Source organism: Phoca vitulina, unplaced genomic scaffold (genome assembly GCF_004348235.1).
Source record: "Phoca vitulina isolate PV1807 unplaced genomic scaffold, GSC_HSeal_1.0 scaffold40, whole genome shotgun sequence".
NCBI classification, from domain to species: domain Eukaryota; kingdom Metazoa; phylum Chordata; class Mammalia; order Carnivora; family Phocidae; genus Phoca; species Phoca vitulina.
The window spans coordinates 8,868,500-8,892,549 of NW_022589743.1; the positions used below are offsets into that span (position 1 = coordinate 8,868,500).

At 42.5% G+C, this 24,050-nt stretch overlaps 1 protein-coding gene across 3 annotated transcripts in view; it reads right to left on the reverse strand.

Moving 5' to 3' along the window:
- MMD (monocyte to macrophage differentiation associated) overlaps window positions 1–19,259 on the reverse strand; it is a 75,496-nt gene extending 56,237 nt beyond the window's left edge. For all 3 annotated transcript variants that reach the window (XR_004302357.1, XM_032429172.1, XM_032429171.1), the window contains exons 1-5: window positions 19,003–19,259; window positions 10,759–10,840; window positions 7,422–7,582; window positions 3,569–3,643; window positions 1,696–1,797 (exon numbers count right to left, since the gene is read on the reverse strand). Coding sequence is in view for 2 of the 3 variants with exons in the window: in XM_032429172.1 (XP_032285063.1) it covers window positions 1,696–1,797; window positions 3,569–3,643; window positions 7,422–7,582; window positions 10,759–10,840; window positions 19,003–19,028 (446 nt within the window). In the remaining variant the exon portion in view is untranslated. The remainder of the gene's footprint in view (window positions 1–1,695; window positions 1,798–3,568; window positions 3,644–7,421; window positions 7,583–10,758; window positions 10,841–19,002) is intronic.
- Window positions 19,260–24,050: the final 4,791 nt, after the last annotated feature.

A 24,050-nucleotide genomic window follows, 5' to 3' on the forward strand; every position in this document is an offset into this window, starting at 1 on the left:
CAAAGGGATGTTAGCCCTAAGGAATGAAGGGCATGTAGTTTTGTTTGTCTCTTTATTTTGCATCTGCACAAACTCCAACTTGAAAGGCTCATCGCATTAGGCTATAGAATGTCTGAAAATGCTAAGAAATACACTGTACTAAGATTCAGCTCACATTTCTGCCTAATCAAAGTGGGCTCTAAGTTCCTTGGAGGCAGGGGCCAAGTTTCATTTATGTTCGTATCTGCAAGGCCTAGCATAGTACCTGGCATGATTTAGGCCCTCCCTAATACTGCCCAACCAAATGGCCAGGGGCCATTCACATCTCACTCTCCATGTTTTATACTCAGAGTCCACTATGAAGTAATCTTATCAGGGAACTGGGGAAGAATGGGTTTGTGGGTTTGGTGTAAAAGGAGGCCTGGAATAGGAGAAAAGATAGCTATTTTACTTTACTTTCTATAAGTTAGGGGTTTGAGCCCAAGAAGCAAACTGTTCCCTCGGATTTATATATATACTATGTAACACCACTCAGAATAGCTAATTGTGGTCAAGAATGCAACTTAAGTGAATTTCAAAGTCATAAGTTAGTGAAAACTGCCATTTTCTTCTGAAAAGAGGAAACAATACTTTGTGATAAACACAAATTATGTTCAATTCTTAGAGCCATTCTGCCAATGAGAATAGATAAGCTAATAAACTGTACTCAAGGACAATGATTTCATGCTTGTGAGTTTCTCAAATTCAGGCATGTGAAATAATGAAAAGAGCCATGGGGTAAGAACTAGGACTCTTGGGTCCTAATTCTAGATGAATCACTAATTTGATGCACATCTTAAATGGTCTCATTTTTTTAAGCATGAAGCTGGAATAGATGACTTTGAAGGTCTCCTCTAGAGCCGTGATGCTCAATTTCAATAAGCTTTCCTTTTTATAATGCTTAATACTTATGACTATGGACTATAAATAATGGGTTAAAAAATGTGCCCCATGGTTAGGATATTAAGAGTTCAGATGCTCTGGGGCGCCTGGGTGGCTCAGTTGGTTAAGCGGCTGCCTTCGGCTCAGGTCATGATCCTGGGGTCCTGGGATTGAGCCCCGCATCGGGCTCCCTGCTCCGCAGGAAGCCTACTTCTCCCTCTCCCTCTGCCTGCCTCTCTGCCTACTTGTTCTCTCTCTATCTCTCTGTCAAATAAATAAATAAAATCTTTTAAAAAAAAAAAAAAAAAAAAAAAAGAGTTCAGATGCTCTTCCAAATATCCCCTTTCTCAGGGAATCCTAGTTTGGAACATCTTCTGGGTTCCTATCTAGGTTAAGTGTTGTTCCGGTGCTTATCTATTATCTTCAATCTTCACTGAAAGCTCAAAAAGCAGTTTTTATTCTCATGTGATAAGTATGGATCACAGAGGAAAAGGCTAGTTTGCTGATAAGGCCAGTCGCCTGAGGATGTGAAGTGATATCCGACTGACTAAAATGGCAGTCGGTCTGTCCCTCAAATGCATCCTATCACACATGTGCCATTTAGTTCTTCCCACAGCAATCTGTCTACTAATAATGAACACCAAATGGCTTCAAAGATTTGTTAAAAGCAATATATATTCTATTTATGTATTTCTACTATTCTGAAGTGTAAATATAAAGCAAACTGTGTCGTAACATCAACAAAATTTAGGTAGTTAATTTTAAAACTATCAAATGTAAATTATTTTCTCTTACTTTTCATGGTAGAGAAATACATAAATGGTTCCTCCAGCTGCCATGAGCCAGATAAACCAACGCATATGAGATGCCAGGGGTCCAAGTTCACGGAGATTTAACCTAAAAAAATGTAAACATGACAAAAAAGAACAGAAGTGATAAATGAAGGGAATTCACAGGACCTGTGTTTTCCTCTAGGCTTGAAAACTGGGCAAGCAAGTGCTAGCATAAAACCAGGATGAAAAGGCATTCAACATGCCATGGAGGTATTCAGGCAATTTAGGTAAAATTAATAATTCAAAGATAAAATTGTTAGTTGACCTTTAAGACTTAGAATTAGTTCCAACGTGGTTTAAAAATAGAACTAGCTAAAAGGAGATATGCAGAAGTGAGTCCCACCACACCTGTGATGCCCGACTTTCCTTATTAGGCAGACTGCTGTCAAATCAGCTTAATTCTGATAATATATTTGGGAGCAGATTGCTTACAAAGCTTAATGAGTACCCTGAACAGAATCCTCAATCAGGATCCCATACCCACAGCAGATACCTAATACATAGACCAAGTATCTCCATTCCCAATATCTCTGCCAAGGGAGAACATGAGAAGAGTTAGCTCAACATATGTTATGAAAGACATTTTGTCAGAATTTAACTGTGGGCTCTTGTAAAGCTTGAATTTTAAGATGCTGCAAATTCATTTGTACTCATTTCATAATAAGAATAGCTATGATAAAAAAAACCCAAATGTTATTCTGATTGGCTATGACTACAAAATTATTATTTCCAAACAGAAAAGGCACCACCTACCTATTGAAAACAACATGTGAACGGGTTGCTTACTGTAATATTTGATCCCTCAGCTTTTAAAAATTTTATTTCCTTATTTTAAGTCAGGGAATACTTCCCAAAAGTCTGTAAGTGTTCCTGCTCCAATATGATGCAGAGCTATAATTTAGTGACAAGTATTAGGGAGAGAAGACACTTTTTTACTCCAACAGATAATTAGGTTTCTTTTTAATGACTGATGCTGCATAAGTTAGAAAGTAGAGGCCTGCTGTTTCTAGTGACTACTGCAGTTGAAATTCACAAAATGAATTTCTGAGTGTTTAAAACTGGACCATGTCTTGATAGAGGGAATCTAATGTTCCTTTAATCATAGGTTTCCAGGCAACAAAAGATTCTATCTGACCTATACCCAAAGGGCAGAAAGAGCAAAAATTGAATAGAATACTAGGTATTTTATTTTTTTTAGTATTTCATTTTTTTTTAAGTAATCTCTACACCCAACATGGGGCTCAAATTCACGACCCCCTCCTCCGCGCCCCCCCCCCCCCCCGAGATCAAGAGTTGCAGGCTCCACCCACTGAGCCAGAATACTAGGTGTTTTAAATAGCTAACTAATTAGTTCTCTTACTTGTACGGCTAAAGAAATGAGAAGTGCACTCCATATATAGTAGCTACTGTGCTGTGGGGTGAATTGTAGACAAATAGGATAAATTTCCCAAGTGAGCCTGTTTTCCTCACACATATTTACAGCATTTCCACTTAAATGTCAGACGTCCAAGTATTCTGAACAGCCGCAGTATATAGAAAGAACATGGAAGGCAAAGGTGACATATTTCAAAATGAGGGTGCTACCTACACACAAGTTCCTGGCACTTCCTCTTCAACAATCCAATGCCAGATATATATTCTGAACAGCAGTGACATTCTTCCCTTAAAATCTGCAGTCTGGCCCAAGTAAAAAAACAAACAAACATGTATGCATGTGTTGGAGGGAGGGGGGTGGGGTATATGCATGGGGCAGGGAAAGGAGGAAGGGAAGGAAGGAGGACAGAAATTCTATCCCAAAACACACTACCTTCAAAAATAGAAAGGCAGTATCTTACCATGGAGCGTAAGAAGCAGCAATGAAGAAATAAATAACCATTCTATCACACATGTGAAAACAATGCTCCACTGTCCTAGTGGGGGGAAAAACATGTTAGGCAAAGTCTTTAGAAAAGTTTCAGACTGGCAGCATGGGTTATCACTCCACCATGTTGTAATTTCCACTCCTGTTCTAGTTTCTTGTGGAAGTTATAACTTGGCTTTCAAAGTCACACAGCTATTTTTTTTTATTTAAATTCAATTAGCCAACATGTAGTACATCATTAATTTTTTATATAATGTTCAATGATTCATTAGTTGCATATAACAGCCAGTGCTCATCACATCACGTGCCCCCCCTTAATACCCATCCCCCGGCTACCCCTTCTCCCCACCCCTCTTCCTTCTATAACCCTCAGTTTGTTTCCTGGAGTCCAGAGTGTCTCATGGTTTGTCTCCCTCTCTGATTTCTTCCCGTTCAGTTTTCCCTCCCTTCCCCTGTGGTCCTCTGTGCTATTCTTTATGTTCCACGTTTGAGTGAAACCATATGATAAGTGTCTTTCTCTGCTTGTCTTATTTCACTTAGCATAATCCCCTCCAGTTCCATCCACGTCAATGTAAATGGTAGGTATTCATCTTTTCTGATGACTGAGTAATATTCCATTGTATATACAAACCACATCTTCTTTATCCATTAATCTTTACACAGCCATTTTTAATAATACAAAGCCACATGTAAAAGCTTTACATTATTTTTAAGCTTGCACATACGATAGTCACCCTGTATGAGATACAGGGGCAGAACCCCACAGTAATCAGGAGCTCTGAATTTATTTTGGTTAAAATAAACAAAATCTGTCTGGCTGATGTTTTCCATTTTTTTTAGATCCTATGTAATAGAAAAATGAAAATTTCTTGAGGGCAGACCACCCCTCAACCCCTATCACTATGCAGGGCAGGAAGTAGTTCTTCATCTTTCTAGAATGTCTTCAGAGAAGCTCTCACTTCAAATATCTTAGTGTATACAATAAGTTATAATAAAGGAAATTCAGAAACTAATTTAGGAACAGCAATAACCAAAACCAAAAAAAAAAAAACGCATTTGCTGCAAGCAGGTAGCCACCTGGATTTCTAAGTGGGTTCCTCCTTCCAAAACTGAAAATTCAGGAGGTGTACAAAGATCTGGCTCACTGAGGTCTAGTCACCCAACGGATTAGATAGAATCTGCCCTTTACTGAGGTGATTTAAAAGTATGAATGCATTGCAAGGTCTTGAATCCATTTTCAGCATTCAAGGGTGATAGCTGCGGTTTGGTTTAGGGCTAGTGTTAGATTTTGCCTCACCACATACACAGTGTCAACCAAAGCAAGCTAAGGATGTTTTCGTGACAGTTATTGTTAGTTATATGTTAGTGACGTGAAAATAATTTAGGTCACAGGTCTAAAAAAGCAAACAGGGCGCCTGGGTGGCTCAGTTGGTTAAGCGACTGCCTTCAGCTCAGGTCATGATCCTGGAGTCCTGGGATCGAGTCCCACATCGGGCTCCCTGCTCAGCGGGGGGTCTGCTTCTCCTTCTGATCCCCTTCCCTCTAGTGCTGTCTCTCATTCTCTCTCTCTCAGATAAATAAATAAAATCTTTAAAAATAAAATAAAATAAAAAAGCAAACACTAGATTAATGCTTCTCAAACTTGACTGCATATCACAATCACCTGGGAAGCTTATAAAATATAGCCATAAACTCTAATCCAGAAGATTGTAATTTTTAAAATGGCTAGAACATGGGGTACAGGGTGGAGGGAAGAGGAGAATCTTTTATTTTTTTTTTTAACTCTTTGGGTGATTGTAATTCTAGCCAGGTCTGGAGCCTTTCTAATTCAGCTTTCTAGACTGCTATGCACTTGTTACAGCAGGTAAAGTCAGACCTATAATTTTATTCAGAATCCACCCCGGCTTCTCTGACCCTCACTTTCCTCACAGGGGAAATAGAAATGACAACAATTCTATCATACAGTATGTGTGAGCATTCAATGAGATCACGTAGAGCATGTGTTCATTAGCACAGCATCTAGCACACAGTAGGCACTCAATAAATGCTCATTTCCTTGCTTCTAAATAAGGCTATATTTGGATATTAAAAAAAATTAATCCAGGGATGCCTGGGTGGCTCAGTCGGTTAAGGGTCTGCCTTTGGCTCAGGTCATGATCCCAGGGTCCTGGGATCAAGTCCCACATCGGGCTCCTTGCTCAGCAAGGAGCCTGCTTCTCCCTCTGCCTGCCTCTGTCTCTCTTTCTCTCTGATAAATAAATAAAATCTTAAAAATATATATATATATATAAAAAAAAAATTAATCCAGAGCAAAAATCCACATGTGGCTTGATTCTAGCAATGCTATTTCAAAGTTCAAGAGAGCCTGTTTCTATTACACCTTCTTCAGCCCCTGGGAGGGAGGCCCTCAATACCGAAGGACTCATCTACAACTCTTTATTGATTCAGAAATCTAGACATCAAAGCCAAGTCAGCCGAGGCAACCACAAGCGTTGGATTGTGCCAGGAAGATAATGAAGTACTCTGGCCTCTGGTCTCTGTGACAGTGTGTGCTGGGGAGACAGGTACTTTTGAGGCTCTCTTGTGAATATGCCCCAGCAAGCCCTCATGATCCAATGCTGTGGTTTTATTTTAGGCCCAAGGAACAGTCACTTTCTAGGCACAGGTAGCAGGCTGGGAACTATAAGCAGTATTGAGAAGGGTGTGGATGAAAAACCCCTAGGACTGGGAGTTAGAGGTCTTAGAATGATCAGACTCTGCTAGTCTCACTGATCTGAGCTTCAGTTTCCCCAGGTGAAAATCAAGGGGTTTGAATTAGATGACTTCGAAGGATCCTTTCTGCTCTAAAACTATGATTCCACTTATAAGGAGACCAGTAATCTTCTCATGAATCCCAAACCCTGTTCTTAAATAACACATCTTTTTAATATTAGATTGTTTGAATTGTTTGAGATTTTTTTGGGCATTCTGTAAACTCAAAAGCTATATTCTATTATTTTAAAACACTCTAAGTCTGCTCTGAATCCTCCTTTTACGAAAAGAAATTTTGTGCTTTTGGGTTGTACAGAATGTATTCCATAAGCAACTAAATGGTGTGCTTCTCCCTTTGTATGCCCCCAAATTAATCTTTCACTCAAAGGAGGAATGCTTTTATGTCCTTATTGGGAGGCTAGCGGGCCTGCTTTGGGTTGGAAAGTACCTGACAGCTAATATGTGAATTGTTTGAATAGATACACAGGTCCTAATTCTGAAAGCTGAACTTTGCAAAACAGTAAACCCAAACTGTAGCAAACCTGCTTACATGACAAAGTCCTGGTCATTTATAATTTTCAAATCATTTTGGCAGGCATTATCTTATCCACCTATCACAGTACCCTGGGAGTCAGGCATTATTATTCCCGTTTTAGTGATGAAGAAACTGAGGCTCCATGGGGTCAGGTGACTTACATAATGCTGAGTGGCAGGGCCGGGCTGACTCCAAGTTCAGCGTACTCTGTCCCTTCCCCACAGCCGCCACGCTCTTACGTGTGCTACGCTTGACATTAAAGGACAGGTCTCGGGATTTTATGATGTATAAGTCATGGGGAAGCAGTGTGGTTTTGTTGGTGGCTTCTGAGAAAGGCCTGCTTTCTTAGATACATATGGGGGTCCTCTAAGTCTGTCCAATCCATTGGAAATTTCCTGAATAATGGCATAGCATTATAGTCTATGAGGCAAGAAAATGTCTATCTACTCTGTAGCTTCAACCTGACTGAAACATGCCAGTAGGGGAGGCTACCCTGAGTCTGCTACTCTGATCTGGTGAACTAGCGTGCCATCCACGGTACCTTAAGTGGCTCTTCTTCCACGACACAATGTGAAATACTGTGGAAACGATGAAGAGGGCGCAGAGGCCCATCCCGTAAATCCACGCGGTGATCTTTTCCCAGCAGTCGTCCGATAGCCGATGCAGGAGGGCACTGCCCACGATGGCCGGAACGATGAGGAACTGAGGGAAAGGCAAAGAACAGTAAATACCCTGGGTTTGGCGAAACTGAGACCTCTGTTCAAAATACACAGGTTTCCCAGGGACAGTTTTAGAAAGATCATTTTAAACATTTGCCTCTAGTGGATGCGGCGGTCGGCGACAGCACGGGCGACAGTGAGTGCTGTTCAGGGCCCGGGACGCACGCCCACCCCTGGGTACCCGAGTAAGTGGTAATGGATGCAACATGACCCAACTGTGGCAAAGCGGATGTCTTTTATCCTAATTTCATTACGTAAGAATGTATTTCATCCTCTTCTCTAATGTGATTTAAAGTGGGTACTTAAAATATACACCACATATGCAAAAATCAACTGTACAAGCCATGTTCTGATTGTTAGTATGGATCCATACATTCCACCAATTTGGGAGCTAGTGCCAAGTGAAAGCATTTTTGGGTTATTTATTTTTAATAGCACCTTTCAAGTAAGCAAGGGTAATCCATTCTCACCTACTCAAGTAATTTTAAGAGACCATAATCTTACAGAGAATTTTGCTTTCTGTACCATAGTTTATACTCGACATGGACACAAATTTCAATGTCCGTCGTATGAGTATGAGTACCACTACCAAACTTTTTTTTGAAGACGTCACCTTTTTAGAGACGTTTTTGGTTCACAGTAAAATTGAAGAGTAGTAAACATTTTATAATAATAAACATCCTCAGGAAAAATAAAGTACTTTATTAGATATTAGAATAAGCACACCTGGTAAAGAATGCAAACTTTAGCAATCTTATCTTTTTTCCCCGATACCTACTTTTGCCCTCTTGCAATAAAATATAATATCTCTAGATAAGATCAGCATTGAATTTTCAAATGCTGAAGTCTTCATTGGCCCAGACGATATGAGAAAATTAATGACAATAAAATAAGTTTTTCGTAAGACAAAACTTAATTATTTTGAGATTATGTCCTTTCTACTTTCTCATGTTAAAGCATCCTCTCTTTAATGAAATGATGACGATGCTTCGAAGTGTTTTTGTTTTGTTTTGTCTGTTTTAGAAACTTTACTGCTCTCTGAAAGTCAAAAATCAGGGATACAGTTTAGTAAGATGACATTTTCTGTTCTAAAAAATTAACACAGAGGTTTCGTCAGTTTCTCCCTTAACTTTGTTTTTTACAAGTATTCCTTAACTTATGACATACCCAGAAGAGATTAAGGGATCACTCAAGTCCATCTCCAGCAAATAATATTCCTAAAGGTGAGCTGTGCATCTCAATAGCCAAACTATTATATTTAAGTGCTCAATATAATGCTAAGTAATGAACACTTCATTGATTACTTTCATTGGTCAGTGGCACGGAAACTATCATGGCACTGGACCTGTAACTTTCATGAGTGTTTTGTAGTTGGTAAATAGAAAAAATAATGGATGTATATTGGAGCAATGAGTGAAGGAAGAAGTCAAATAATTATTCAAACTTTTATATTCCTTATATCCTAATCCTGCCCTAGACTTAAATATACACATACAAACACAAAACTTTTTCTTATGGGCCTGTACAATTATCTTTGGAAATAATTTTACTTTTAGCTGTTAAATTCATCAAATATTTGCTCCAGAATAAAAGATGGAAATTCTGATAGGTATCGAAGACAATCAAATTAGGCCATGCATTCTTTAGTCCAAGTTGGTACTCTAAACATTTTGACCCTCTGGTCAAAGCTCACTCCACATAAGTGTGTCACTAAGGCAAAGACAGGGGTCAGCTCAAGTCTAAAGAATTCCACTAAATCCTTCCTGTCCCCAGAATCTAAGCCATGGGTCCAGGGAGACTGTCCACTAGAGAGGTTACTCCAAATTTCATTACTGAAGCTCTTTTACGTAATCCAGGGCAGGCACGTCAGGTACTAATTTTTCCCTTTAGCAAGATTCCAGCATATTAATTATTTAAATAAAAGTCTTTTTAGCACCCAAGACAAAAGGACATCCAGTGATAAATTAGGATGATATTTCAGTATTAATAAGTATTATCTGAGGTCCACCATTACAATACATAAAAGAGATGCTTCATAAAGTTTGATTTATGCTAAGGACTGACCAAATGGCATTGTTCTATTAGATTATAAAGGATTCTACTAGAAACCAGTTTATTTGGGTTTATTTGGCATCATTGTTTCTTTATAGAAAACACTGTAACTATTCTTTGGGGAAGAGGATTAAAGACATGAAAAGGCACAACTAGAATTCAAACAAATTTTATTATGATGACATATGTACTAACACTGTTTTGTACTGTCTAAAATAATTACATTAGCCTGTGCTAAACACTCTTCATGAAAGGATTAAGTTGGCCTCCTTCTCTTTTTCTTATCTTCAGCTATGTAGCAGCTACCTCCTTTCCCTCCTAAGTCTCACTAAATGCAACTTTCAAAGGGAATAATGAAACCAGAGATAAAGGGACATTCATAATGACACAAGAAAATGTCAATAATACGACCTTAATAGGAAAACTATGAAAATACATATTCATGAACACAGCACGCAAATAGAAGAAATGCACCAAAGCGTTAATTTATTTCTGGGTAGTTTTGTTTTTCTTATATATTCTTCAGTATTTTCTAAATTTCTTATAATGAGCATGTTTTGCTTTTATAAGGAAGAAAAAAGTTCACTAAGAATTTAGGGATCAAATCAGCTTTTTCTTCAACAATGTGGAATAACATCTGCTCTGAAAAGCAGTGGATGCTGTGGAGGTGGGGACAGGGTGGCTACCTTTTTCAAGGGATCAGTTGGTAAGAAAAAACACCTTTTTCAACAACACCGTGGACTCTCCTTGCCACGTGAACACAGCTGACTGTCTTGAAAAGGTGATTCACTTCATCGCAGAGGTGACAGTCCTCATAAATAGTTGTCTTTTTGGTTTTCCTATAACTAGGGTACTTAACTATTATTCTTCTACAGAAGATCTTGTCAGAGAAAGTCAGTTTAGGATGGACAGAGCTGGCCGAGCACTCCAAGGGTTTGATGTGCTCACACAGCTTCTGGTATCATGACCCAACACTGATGCCCCGGTGGGTGAGGTCACAGAGCTAGGTATATCCAACTAACTGGGCCGAGGGTACTAGAGATAACAGCCCCTCCTCCCAGCAGAGCCCTCTGGGAAGGACACAAAGGGCAGAAAATTCGTACTCACTGCATGTGTGTAACAGTTAGCAGCATGTTCGTAACAGGTTGGTTTATAGCGGCCATTGGCTGGGGCCCGGTGGTTCATGAACCTGGACAAACAAAAAGACATCACGTGAGACAAGCTCAAAGCATGTAAAGAACAATGGGGAAGGCTGCCAATATTGTTTAGTCTATTCTAATGGAAGAGGCAGCTGCTGGAAATACCTAGTTACGGAAACAAGACCAAAGCCACTGAACAGGTGTAAACTGAGCCAAAAGCCATGATCCAAAAGCAAATGCCCTAGTTTATAGGATTAAGTATTCTTTCAGTTTATTCAAAAGAGAAACCTCTACCAACCAAAATCAAACAGAAATCAATCATATCCACCCCCTTCAACTCATACTCCCCCATGCTAAAAAAAAAATACATATGAATAAAAAAAGGCACAACCAAATCTTAAATCTCAGGGACAAAAGGCAAGGGAATCTTTCTAAACTTTACAAATGCCAGTAACTGCCAGGGATACAATGCAAGGTTTCAATTTTCTCTTTCAAAATTTATAAAGCTTTATACATGGAGATCTTTACACCCTACATTCCACAATTAGCAGGCCCGTCCAACTAGTTTCCCTATATTGCATTACCTGTTCCAGCACCAGACAGCTTAAATAAATGATACCTGGTTGCCTCTAGGCCACCTAAACTAGAGGTATGTTTTTACCTGGATTCTTCCTGAGTTAAAACAGTTTGCTTTCAAACCCAAATATATAGTACCTGGTACCCTGGCTATAAAATTCATACATACATACAAATGTGTGTATGTATCTAAATATCAAAATCGGTTATACATATAGACACATACCCATATTCCATACTTCCCTTTGGGCCAACTTTGTGGAAATAGCAATACAGTGAAAACCATGAATACCATGGGACCTGAAGATATGAACAGCATTCTTCCACTTTGGTAGGGAGGTGAGGATCCTCCAAAACCCAACCCACACCCATGCCATGTTTCATGAGGGATGCTGGTTTAGTCTGTTCTCTGGAAAAGGGGAGATGTAAATCCAGGAAGATAAAAAAGCAGCTGCCCGGAAGAAGCAGATGCAGAGAAACAGGTAAAAGGGCCCCCACAGCACTCAGGTTTCCGAGGCCCCGCTGCATTCCTGTGCAAGACGTCAGCAGGCTTTGTGCTATAAATTATCCTTTTGCTTGAGCTACTTTAAGATGGTGGGAAAAGGGGGAGATTTTGTCATCTGCCATTAACGAGTTCTGACCAGTCACACCTTATTAATTACCATGATGAAAAATGGTACCAGGCTGAACCAAATGGCAGAGCCAGGTCTGAAGAACATGGTCAAGCCATCCTAAACAATGCCCAGCTAAGGAACAAAAGACTAGCATTTTCTCCCTGAATTAAAAGGGTCTGTTATCCTTAGAGCAAATAAATAAAGAGAAAATGGCAGTTCCTGTCAACCCAATACACAGAGTTTAGGTGGTAAATCCAATGGGGAATGAATTTGGGACAGTGATGATATTTCACTTGGACCATCAATGGGTTAGTTATCTAACTAGTGTGCAGAATGTATATTATTGAATGGAATTTGCCAGATGGTTTGAAAACTGTTCAAGAGAAACGTACAGTTAACAGCTTCAGAATTTATCCAAGCTATTCTCGCACATAGATAAAATAAATCTTTTCTCCCCTGCTAATCCTTTAAGTAACTTTACTAATTTCCTAAGGGACAAGAGTGTTGCTACATAGCTCTTATTAGTAAAAAGGAAAATAATTGCACTCTTGAGAAGAATCCTTTAAAAGCATCCCAAGAATTCAAGGATCTACCTCATCACTCCCAGACATAACAACAGACTTATTAGTAGCATACCCTATCAGGAATTTTAAAGGGTAAAGAGGAAGGCTCCAAGATGGTAGAGGGTAGATTAAATTGAGAGTGTTCTGTTTAGGGCGCAGTAAGTAGGGTTTGTCTACCCACCACCAGGCTGAAGACTAAAATAGCAATTTGTATCTCTGGCAGCCCAATCTAAAAATAGTCAAGCCATTACACAGCAACAGAGATAGACTTTCACATTTTCTCCTAAAAGCAAAGAAGCTGGGTGGCCATGTTTGTGACAGCTTCGTCCCTGCCCACCTGGAATCACTGAGAGTAAAAATAAACTCTTAAGTTGTAGAGAAAAATATCCCACCTACGTGACTTAAGGTAGTCTCTTACGGCCTGAGCCAGATTTGCACAATAAGGCAAGGGAAGAGCAAGACTGAGAGGAGCCCATCACCGTCTGGGGCTCAGTGAAAACCACTGCACAACATGTTCTGTTGAGAAATTTACAATGCAATCAAGCCTCCAACATAGCCTCCTGAAGAAATCATTCCTAAAACCTAAATGGAAAAGCAGAAGTAAAATGCAAATTTACTTCCACACGATGAACCTATTCTATTCTCTTCTCCCAAAAAGAATGAGAAAGGTTCTCAAGTGTTACAGAAAACGGCACTCATTTATGGAAGCTGCCTCTACCTAAGAAGGAGTAACCCTAACGGTAATCCAATGCTAGAAGAGAGTATCCATCAGGTTTCTCAGGGTTTGAGGGAAGGTAATTTAGTCCTGGATATGGGAAACACACTTTAATAAAGCTATTATTTAATTTTTTTGATGGGGGAAGGGCAGAGGGAGAGAGAATCTTAAGCAGGCTCCATGCACATCGCTGAGCCAGAAGCTGGCTCAATCTCATGACCTGAGCCAAAATCAAGACTCTAATGCCTAACCAACTGAGCCACCAGGCACCCCTAATAAAACTATTATTTAGTCAGGTTTGTTCACTCATTTCCTCGCTTTCTCTTTCAACACTCTCTCTTGCTTCCCTCTTACCCAGCATTCTTTTTTTTTTTTAAAGATTTTATTTATTTATTTGACAGAGAGAGAGACACAGCGAGAGAGGGAACACAAGCAGGGGGAGTGGGAGAGGGAGAAGCAGGCTTCCCGCGGAGCAGGGAGCCCGATGCGGGGCTTGATCCCAGGACCTGGAATCATGACCTGAGCCGAAGGCAGACGCTTAACGACTGAGCCACCCAGGCGCCCCTTACCCAGCATTCTTAAACCCCAACCCCCCATGACAAAATTTCAAAACGCTGGAGAGAAAGAACAGATAGCCCAAAGCACTGTGCCTTCTGAAAGTAAATCTATGACCCACCAGCATATCTCTGAGGCCCAAGGTCAAATCCCAGAAGTTGCCTTGATTCCTATGTCTTCCCCATTCTCTAAATACAAGTGTTGTCAATACTACTTCCAAATATATTCCAGATCAGCCTAGTTCTCTACGGTTCCACAGACCCTACCTTACACATCACATCAAGACATTGACATCTCTAGTCTCTACAAATACAAATCTCAGTCGGTCTCCCTGATTGTCCCCATATAGACTCTTTTCTTCATTCAGCAGCCACAATAGTCTATGAAAACCAGATCACAGCACACATCCCAACTCTGGCTTAAAACCTGCCTTTGGCTTCCCAAAGTAGCCCACAAGCTGGGCCCCACCGCTTCTGCAACCTCAGGGAGCCACCTTCCTCTCACTCTCCACCCTCCAGCTACAACACCTCCTTTCTGCTCCTCAAACCACCAAGGTCTCATCTGGCTCCGGGCATTTGTGTTTGCTGTTTACTTCTGCCTAGAATATTCTTCTCCAGAGGTTCAACTCTCCTCACCTGTCAAGCTCAGCTCAAATATCACCTCCTCAGAGGTTTTCCTGACCATCCTACCTAAAATATCATTTCAGCCCTCCCCACCCTACCAGAGCCCTTATCAGAATTAGTAAAAACTGGTTTTTTTCAACATGTGTATTTTTTTATTTCATCTTTCCCTACTGTAATGTGAATTCCGCAAAGGCCTTCTTGTCCACCATCTCATTTCCAATCCAAAGCACAATACCCAGCTTATTGCTGGAACTTAATAAGTAAGTGTTGAATGAATGAATGAATGAATGAATGAATAGAAAGATAGAAATTCTGCCTGTTGCTTAACTATTTTATCTTAACCGAGAGATATCTGGTTGTCAATCAGTTCCCCTCGGGATCCAACAGGTTCTGTATGTAACAAAGAGAAATAGGCAATCTTAGGGCCAAAAGAACCTTGAGTCTCATGAAAGAAAATTCTTAAAGGCTAAGACCATGGTTATTCCAAGGGCTCTTTCTTTCTTTTTTTTTTTTTTAAAGATTTTTATTTATTTGACAGAGAGAGAGACAGCGAGAGAAGGAACACAAGCAGGGGGAGTGGGAGAGGGAGAAGCAGGCTTCCCGCTAAGCAGGGAGCCCGATGCGGGGCTCGATCCCAGGACCCTAGGATCATGACCTGAGCTGAAGGCAGACACTTAACGCCTGAGCCACCCAGGCACCTCCCAAGGGCTCTTTCAACAGCACTTGATGGAGCAACATAAGCCAACCCCTATACACAGCACCTTATTATTAGCCAATTTATGAGTGAGCATAGTGTTCAGGAAAAGTGTCCATTACCAGAGCTGGTGATACTGGTGGACGGCATTTAACTTAATTATCAAATAAGGGGGAAGGCATATATATAAGATCCCCCATGCCTGTAATTCAATGCTCTAAGAACATGTTAAAAAAAAAGGCAACAGGCAGTCCTGGAAGACTTCCTAACGCTTGTGAATAAGGTGCTTTATCACATAATCAGTGTGAAGCTAACCAGTGGTCACAGGGCTGGAGCTGAAGCAAGGAGCATCCTTTTCCTTGGATTTTAGGTGGCAAGGCTGGAGAAATGAGAATGCACCGACACCATACAGTAGAAGCTCTGTGGGTCCCCGGCCTCAGCGCTGTACACATGATATTGTGTAAGCAGGGAGACAGACAAAGGTGAACTGGCAGCGTGGGTGGTGGAGAGGAACAGGAAATTTTTTTTTTTTATTGTTATGTTAATCACCATACATTACATCATTAGTTTTTGATGTAGTGATCCATGATTCATTGTTTGTGCATAACACCCAGTGCTCCATGCAGAATGTGCCCTCCTAATACCCATCACCAGGCTAACCCATCCTCCCACCCCCTCCCCTCTAGAACCCTCAGTTTGTTTTTCAGAGTCCATCGTCTCTCCTCCGATTTGCCCACCTTCATACTTCCCCTCCTGCTATCTTCTTTTTTTTTTTTTCTTAACATATATTGCATTATTTGTTTCAGAGGTACAAATCTGTGATTCAACAGTCTTGCACAATTCACAGCGCCCACCATAGCACATACCCTCCCCAATGTCTATCACCCAGCCACCCCATCCCACCCACCCCACACTCCAGCAACCCTCAGTTTGTTTCCTGAGATTAAGAATTCCTCATATCAGTGAGGGCATATGATACATGTCTTTCTCTGATTGACTTATTTCGCTCAGCATAACACCCTCCAGTTCCATCCGTGTCGAGGAACAGGAAATTGAATTGAAACGGGTCTACCCTTTCCTAGCCATGTGACTGTGGCACATTCCCTTTTATTCTCTAACCCTATTTGCTCATCTATTAAACGGGTATAAAAATTTGTCTTCCAGGGTTAGAGCTAAGAATGAGATGAGTAATACACAAATACCCAGCCACTGCCTGGCACAAATAAGCACTCAATAAATGTTAGCAATTATTCTGATCAGTCAGGGATGCTGTGATAAGGAGAAAATGACTCTGGGAGAGGAGGGTGTGGGGGGAGACTCAGATGTGGAAAAGATAAAGCAAGAGAAAATATGCTCTGTGTCCCAGGTGCATTTTTCACATCCTAAACTTTTTGAGAAGCCATGTATGCATAGAGCCCTCCACTTAGGACAATGGGCTAAATTTCTTCACAGCCTTCCTCTGCAGAAATGGCAGAACTCTGGAAGTTTATCCAAAGCCTCAATGACCACACTTCCATTATGAACAAACCAGCAAGGTGTTCATTTCTTGTAATTTAGACATAGCCACAAACTATGGCCTAATGAAATGTTTTTACTGCAATCAAATGCTCTTCAAGGGGGTCTTGATAAATCTATCAGGAGAAGTAGCACATGCATTCAAAGAGAGTATGTCCCTCCCTCCGGTTTCTCTGTAATTTACCTACCTATAACTTTTCTGAATGCTCAAAAGATAAATAAGGAACACGCCTTGAAGAGAAGATGAATAGTACTCCCAACATTTTATGTTGTACAATACACAAAAAAAACTTTTTTTGTTAAGTTAATTTGTATTTGCAGGCTTTATGTCCAAGTTCAAATTTACCCTGAGAAATAGCTTTCCAATTCCGTATGTAATAGAAAAACAAGAAATTATGTGATCATTCAATCTTCAAAGAAAATCAGGGGTAGGTGGAGATGCCATCAAGAAAATAAATGTTAAATATCCATTGATACTGTGTAGTCACTGAGAAAATTACAAAGTCTGTGCCACACCAAAAGAAATGCCTCTATTTTTCACCTTTAAATGAATGAAGTAGAATACAAAATCACATTACTACACTGATAATAAGGACTGGGTAGATTAGCATCCAGCAAAAGTAGTTCAGTCAGCTGAGATGGTAGGATCTGAAATGAAGGGTTTCTTCTTTTCTCCACTTCTCTTAACATTGTTCTAATGTTTGTGCAAAAAAAAAAAAAAAAAAAGGCTTTTTTTTTTTCTTTCTTTCTAGAGGAGAATTCAAAGGATAGGAAAGAAATACAAATTCAATCAAACAAGGAAGGGTAATTTCACAGAATATTGCCACTGTTCTCTGAAAACAGGAAGCGCACAGATGTTCAAAGAAGTAAAACCAAATCAAACAAATCACATGCACAGGGCTTTACCAGTCATACTTGAATGTATGTTACTTTCTCCCTTAAAGCCCCTCCAACCTTCATTCCTGACTTCATGTTCTAAAGCCAGACATCATGGTTCCTTTTTGCCTTCAGAAGCACTGATATGATGTTCCCACCAAGAGACGAGTGCCAGGCATTCAACACCCTGAGTGATAAGCAATATTCATAAGTTAATCCAAATCTTCAAACTCATCACCCTTCTAAATGGCATGGCCCACCCCAACTCTTCCTATGCATTTTTGGCTCCTTTACCCTTTGGGACTGGGGGAGGAATGAGAGAAGCATAACGGGGGAGCGGGCATCGTAAGGCTTAGGGGGTTGGAAAGGGGAAAAAAAAGTGCAGTTTGAAATTCTGAAATAAAAGGCAATGTTTAAAAACTCAACAATAACCTCCTTGGAAGATTTTCATGCATTCCTTTTCTTCTTTCAAATTCCCCATCACTGCACACCAAGCTTGCCTGCTAGTGAAGGTCTGGGAATGGGGCCATGGCTGACAGATTCAGACAAAGGATGGAGAGTTAAACAGGGGAGATGAACTTTCACCCACTTAAACGAAGAAGAATGGGGGGGGGGGGAAGCCCAGAGCTTCCTCTCAGAACCATGGGCCAGCCTCCATCCATTGCTAAATGTCAGAGACCCGAGAGGGGATTAAGGCCACCGTGCCTCCCTAGGCTGGCGTTCCCACCACTCTCCCGTGAATGAGCTGCCGGCCAACCTTCCGGTCGCACCTCCTCGGTTCCTCCTCCTCATTTCCTAACACAGGCGCCTCAACAGCAGCTCTCACCACCCGAATGCTAACTTGTCCCTTCGCAGTGCCCAACACAGCACCGCCCTTGGACGCTAAACCAGCAATCTTAGAGAACTGGCAAGGCCCGGACCTGGCCAGGCAAGGCTAAACCAGCGGAGCATGCCTCAGTTTCCCTGTTGCTAGGGCCGATCACACACAAAGCACTAAAACGCCCAGCACCCCCTTTTACGACAAATCTCGCTGCAGGGCGCAGAAGCTGTTCGGCCCCTGTTCCGCGCGCCCCGGGAGCCCCCCAAGCTGGGGATAACGGGTGGAGGCCAAAGCCAGGGTTGGAGTAACCGGGGTCGGCGTCTGGGGCTGGGGTTCCTGTCCTCAGAGCAAGGCACGAGCCCTGCTGGGATGGGGGTCGGTAGGATGAAGTCGGGTGAGCAATGGGATCCCCTGGAAGCAGGGCAGGCCCGGGGTTCGGGGTCTGGGAAGCGGGGTCACGCACGAGATCCCGGTCCTCGGAGGAGGGGGATCGCCCAGGGACCGCAGGGCGGGGAATCCCCCGGGAGCCGGTCCCGGGCCAAGGCGCGGGATCCGCGGGGGGGATGGAACCAGGTGAGGAGCCGGGATCCACGCCGGACAGCGGGATCTGGGACCCGCTGCCGGCAGGGGCGGTGGGGCAGGGGCGCCATCCCTCTCTCACCGCTGGAATCGATTCTTGAACCGCATTGATCCTCCGCTCCTCCTCGAGGGCCGGGAGCTCCGTCTCGTCAGCGCCGGCCGCAGGGCGCGCGGCCCTCATCGGCTTGGGCTGCTCCGGAGGCCGCCCGCGTACCCGGCGGACCGCTCGGCGGGGCAAGGTTGAGTGGGCCAGGCCGGGGGTCGGGACAGGGCGGGGGCCAGACCGGGCGGCTGGGGGCGGGAGGGAGGCCGCTTAAACGGCCCCGGCGCCTCCCGCCTCCCGCCTCCCGGCTCCTCCCGCCTCCCGCCTCCGGCTCCTCCGCCCACTGGCGCCCGCGCCCCGCCCCGGGGTCCGGCTCCACCCCTCCCAGCTCCGCCCGCCTGCGTGCGCCCACGGCCGCCAGCGCGTCACGAGATGGGCGGCCAATCAGCACCCCGAGCGGCGCGGCGGCAACGCTGCCATTCATGCCGCAGAACCCGGGAGAAGGGGGCGGAGCCTCGTGTTGGATGGGGCGGGGCTATGAGAGAGGAGGAGGGCTGGGAGGGCGGAGCACTCCTAGAAGGGGTGGAGTTGGACGGTGGAAACTGAAGAGGCAGAGGCCAGAGGAAGAGAAATTGCAAAGGAGGAGATAGGCCAAGAATCTTAAGAACAATTGTGAAGAACTGTCTGCGTTCTAGTCCTGGCTGTGTGGCATTCCTTCATTCTTCACCATTCATTTCTTCATAGCTCCGTTCATTTATTCCTTCACCATTTTGAGGGCCAGCTCCGCCTAGGCTATTGTGCGAGGCTCCAGGGCAGTTTTAAAAACCTTTCCTTGTCTGCCACATGAGAAGGTTGGTATCACTAAGAAACTCTGAGATTCAATGAGAACTACAAATGGGGGTATCCTCCACAGGGATCTGTTTATTGCTGTACCCTCCAATTCTTTTTTTTTTTTTTAAGGTTTTGTTTATTTGACAGAGACACAGCGAGAGAGGGAACACAAGCAGGGGGAGTGGGAGAGGGAGGAGCAGGCTTCCCGCTGAGCAGGGAGCGCAATGCGGGGCTGGATCCCAGGGTCCTGGGATCATGACCTGAGCCGAAGGCAGACGCCTAAAGACTGAGCCACCCAGGCAACCCCCCCTTTTTTTTTTTATCTAGGCAGCTTCCAAATAAACCTAACAGTAGCGGTGAATCGGTAATCGGGTCCTGTTCCTAAACTTAAACCCTGAGGGCTTGCTGGAAGAGACGTTCAAAGAAAAGTGAATGATGGGTGGCTTCTTGATCCTTTCCCTTATCACTCCTGGAATTTAGGTGTGCTCCCCTCCAGGTAGACTGTCCACACCCATCCTCCCCCATCCCAAACTGGTGACTCTCAAGGGGCTATTAGGCCGGCTTATTAGGAGTGTTCACTCTGCATGCAGTGGAGCATTGAAAAGCTGGAAATTCTTTCAACCAGAATTCTAATTCCTTTTCCTTGAACATCTCCCAACTGCGAGGAGCTTTCCATGGTTATTTCATTAATTTCCCCAGGAACTCCAGGAGACAGGCATTATCTTACTCATTTCACAGATAAGGAAGCTGAGAAGTTTAAAAACTTGCCAAAGGCAAATCTAGGATTTGTACTCAGCTTTGTCTAACATTAAAGCTTCCAATCATTTGGTACAACACACTGCCTGTCCCTAGGATTTTAAAATATTTTATTTATTTATTTTTGCATGCGCGCGCGCGCGCGCGCGCGAGGTGGGGGTGAGGAGCAGAGGAGCAGAAGGAGAAGCCGACTACTCGCTGAGCCTGGTGTGGGGCTGGATCACAGCACCCTGGGATCATGACCTGAGCCAAAAGCAGGCGTTTAACCGACTGGTACCCTCTCCGTAGGATTTTTAAGTAGTAAGTCTCTTTAAAACAAAAACAAAAACTTTTTTTCTACACCAAGTGAGAAATATGGGCATGGATTGAAAGTTTACTAATCTGTTCTGTCGGCTCCTGGGCAAATAAACAGGTGACAGTGGGAAAGGTTACAAAGGAAATAACTAATAAAAATAGATTAAAAATAATAATATGAAATAATATAAGAAGGTTTAAAAAAACAACGAATCAATGGATGCTAGGTCACCTTCTATCAATGACTTAGGAATATACAAAGAAAAGAGGCTCTCAGAATGTGGTGGGGCTAATTAGGGAAAATGGTGCAGAAGAGAAGGAAGTCTGGAGATGGATTTTGAAAGAGATGATGGGCATGACTTGGCACAGCCTTTTATAAGGGGAGAATGGCTTGAAAGATGTGAAGTGGTTAGTATGGGGGAAATTTGTGGGAGGACACCTGGATTTAGAAAGACCAATGTGAATGGTATTTACCCAAGAGAAAAAAATGAGTGAGATGAAAATCAGATTAAATCGATAGAATAAAATCCTTGACCTACAGTGTCTCTTCGACAGAAATGCAGGAATATTAACTGAAAGTGGCTTATTTAAACAATATGATCACAAATTTAAATCAGACTCATTGTTGGTAAAACTCGTCCCCAAAAGTAAAAGCAATCCTCAAAAGATAAAAATAAAATACAAGACGGGACGCCTGGGTGGCTTAGTCGGTTAACGTATACCGCTCAGCAGGGAGTCTGCTTCTCCCTCTCACTTTCCCTCTGTGTTCTCCTGCTCTCTCTAATAAATAAATAAATAAAATCTTTAGAAAAATAAATCACAAGAAACAGCTTTGAATTAATTATGTAAACACCTGCCACATTTTTTTTTAAAGTAAGGTGTCCATTTGGATCTGGTTCTGAGGACAAATCCCAAATATGTTTGCAAAAGAGGTACTGGATTCAACTTAAGAGATTAGTGTTATGGGAGGGGAAGAAAATGGGAAGTTTTTCTGCATTAGCAGAATTACTGCTTTAGAGACTTGTTGAGCTCAAAGACATAGTTCTTTCTGCAAAATGGTGGGTCCACATTTGCATGGGCACGGCCTGTGCCTAGAAGAAATAATTTGTGATGGACCGGGCGCCAGCTACAGAGGAATCTCTTGGGAGAACACCTGCTCTGCTTGCTGAGGGGCACCAAGTTTCTGGACAGGATGCTGACCATACTAAGAAGCACCTGGAACCCAGTCCTCTGGCTGCTGTTGCCCAACCAGAAAGTAGCAACTGCTCAAGACAGTGATTTCAGCAGATGCTCAGGAGGGTTGCTGAACTTCTGAGTTCAAGTCTTATTTTGTGATGGCTTCCAATCTGTCTCTTTACCAATATGACAAAGTAAAGCAATTACTAAAATGTCAATGCTCCTAGCCTTTTCCAAAGAGAGGAATGCTGTCTTTTCCTACTTAGTCTTTTGTCCACATTCCCTGATGCCATGGTCTGAATATTTGTGGACCCCTCCCGGCCCCCAAATTGATCTTTTGAAATCCTAATGCTCCAGGTGATGGTATTAGGAGATGGGGCCTCTGGGAGGTGATTAGGTTAACCAACACCCTCATGAATGAGATTAATGGTCTCTTAAAAAAGAGGCCTGAGGGAGTTCCCTGGCTCCATCCACCATGTGAGGACACAGGGAGAACTCGGCAGTCTACAACTGGAAGAGAGCTCCCATCAGAACCCAAACATATTGGCAGTTCTGATCTTGGACTTCCAGCCTCCAGACCTAGAGGCAAAAAAAGTTTTCTATTGTGTATAAGCCACCCAGTCTATGATATTTGGTAGCAGCCCAAATTGACAAAAGACACCTGACCTTTGAGGAATACCTGTCCCTTTTATGCCCAGCTCCTGGACTTCCATGATGAAAACAATTGAAGAAAACAAAGGAAGAAAGAGAGATCCAGGAGAAAGAAAGGATTTAGGAAGACAAGCTATATTGATTTACATGATGAAGCTGAGTGAGGGAAAAATATTCCCTCATCGGCAGAATATTGGTAAAGGTATTTTGTGAGGTGGGGAGGGGTTTAGCTAAGTGAGAGGGTTCAGAGAATTGTGGGATATGAGAAGAACAGGAAAGGGATTGTGAAAAGTTTTGCTAAAAGTATGAGTTGGTTACTCTAACATTTTCCAACAAGTAAAGTTTAGGATCTCCCTCCCTTTTTTAAAAATTATTCTCAGCTGCTGTATTGTATTTATTTGAAAGTGATATCTTTCAGAGACTGGATCACATGGAAGGAGGGTGTACAATGGTTACACAGATTCAACTTTCTGAGTGCCTAATGTGGTCCTAGAACTATTACAGGTACCAGCTCATTTTACCCTTAAGACCATCCTGTGAGGGAGATAATGTCATATCTATTTTATAAAGCAGCAAAAGCTTAGAGGGGCTTTGTGAGTTACTTAATTTTGTAAGTGTAAGTGAAAAAGTCACGATTTGAGCCCAGTTTTTCTGACCCCATGAGCGTTCCTTTTCGCTCGAGCCTCATCACAGTATTCTATTTGTTCATGACAGATAGAAAGTGCTGATGAAGAATCATGACTTCTCTTCAAGAGAGAAAAGCAGAGTATGCTGGTGTGAATACCCGTGAACATTTCTAAACTTGCACACACTGAAAGATGATGCTCTGAAACTTCACCTGCTATTGGATTGTGTCCAGACCTAGTGTCATTAATTTATTTGTCAACTAAGAGCAACTGGGCCTCCTTGGACAAGCCCTTGCACCTGCTGTATAAATTTCTTCTACTTGGAAGGAACACAAACCTGAATGATTCTCTAAAAGCACAGACTGTTACTAAAGTTTTTGTGAATCCAGAAAAGGGAATTACATTGTGTATCACTCTTTTTTTTTTAAGATTTTATTTATTTACTTGAGATAGAGTGAGAGAAAGAGCACAAGCTGGGGGGGGACAGGGGGAGAGGGAGAAGCAGGATCCCCACTGAGCAGGGAACCGGACTCAGGGCTCGAACCCAGGACCCTGGGATCATGACTGAGCCACCCAGGTGCCCCCCCATTGTGTATCACTCTTAAACATCTGTTTCTCCCATGCCCTACATCCTATGGGAGCTGCCATTTCTTTTTCTCCCAAACATCCCCATTTTCCCATCCACCATATTTTTGTCCACACCAGTGGGGAAAAACCTCCACCCCCAGAAGGTCCGTCTGTACATTTTCTCAT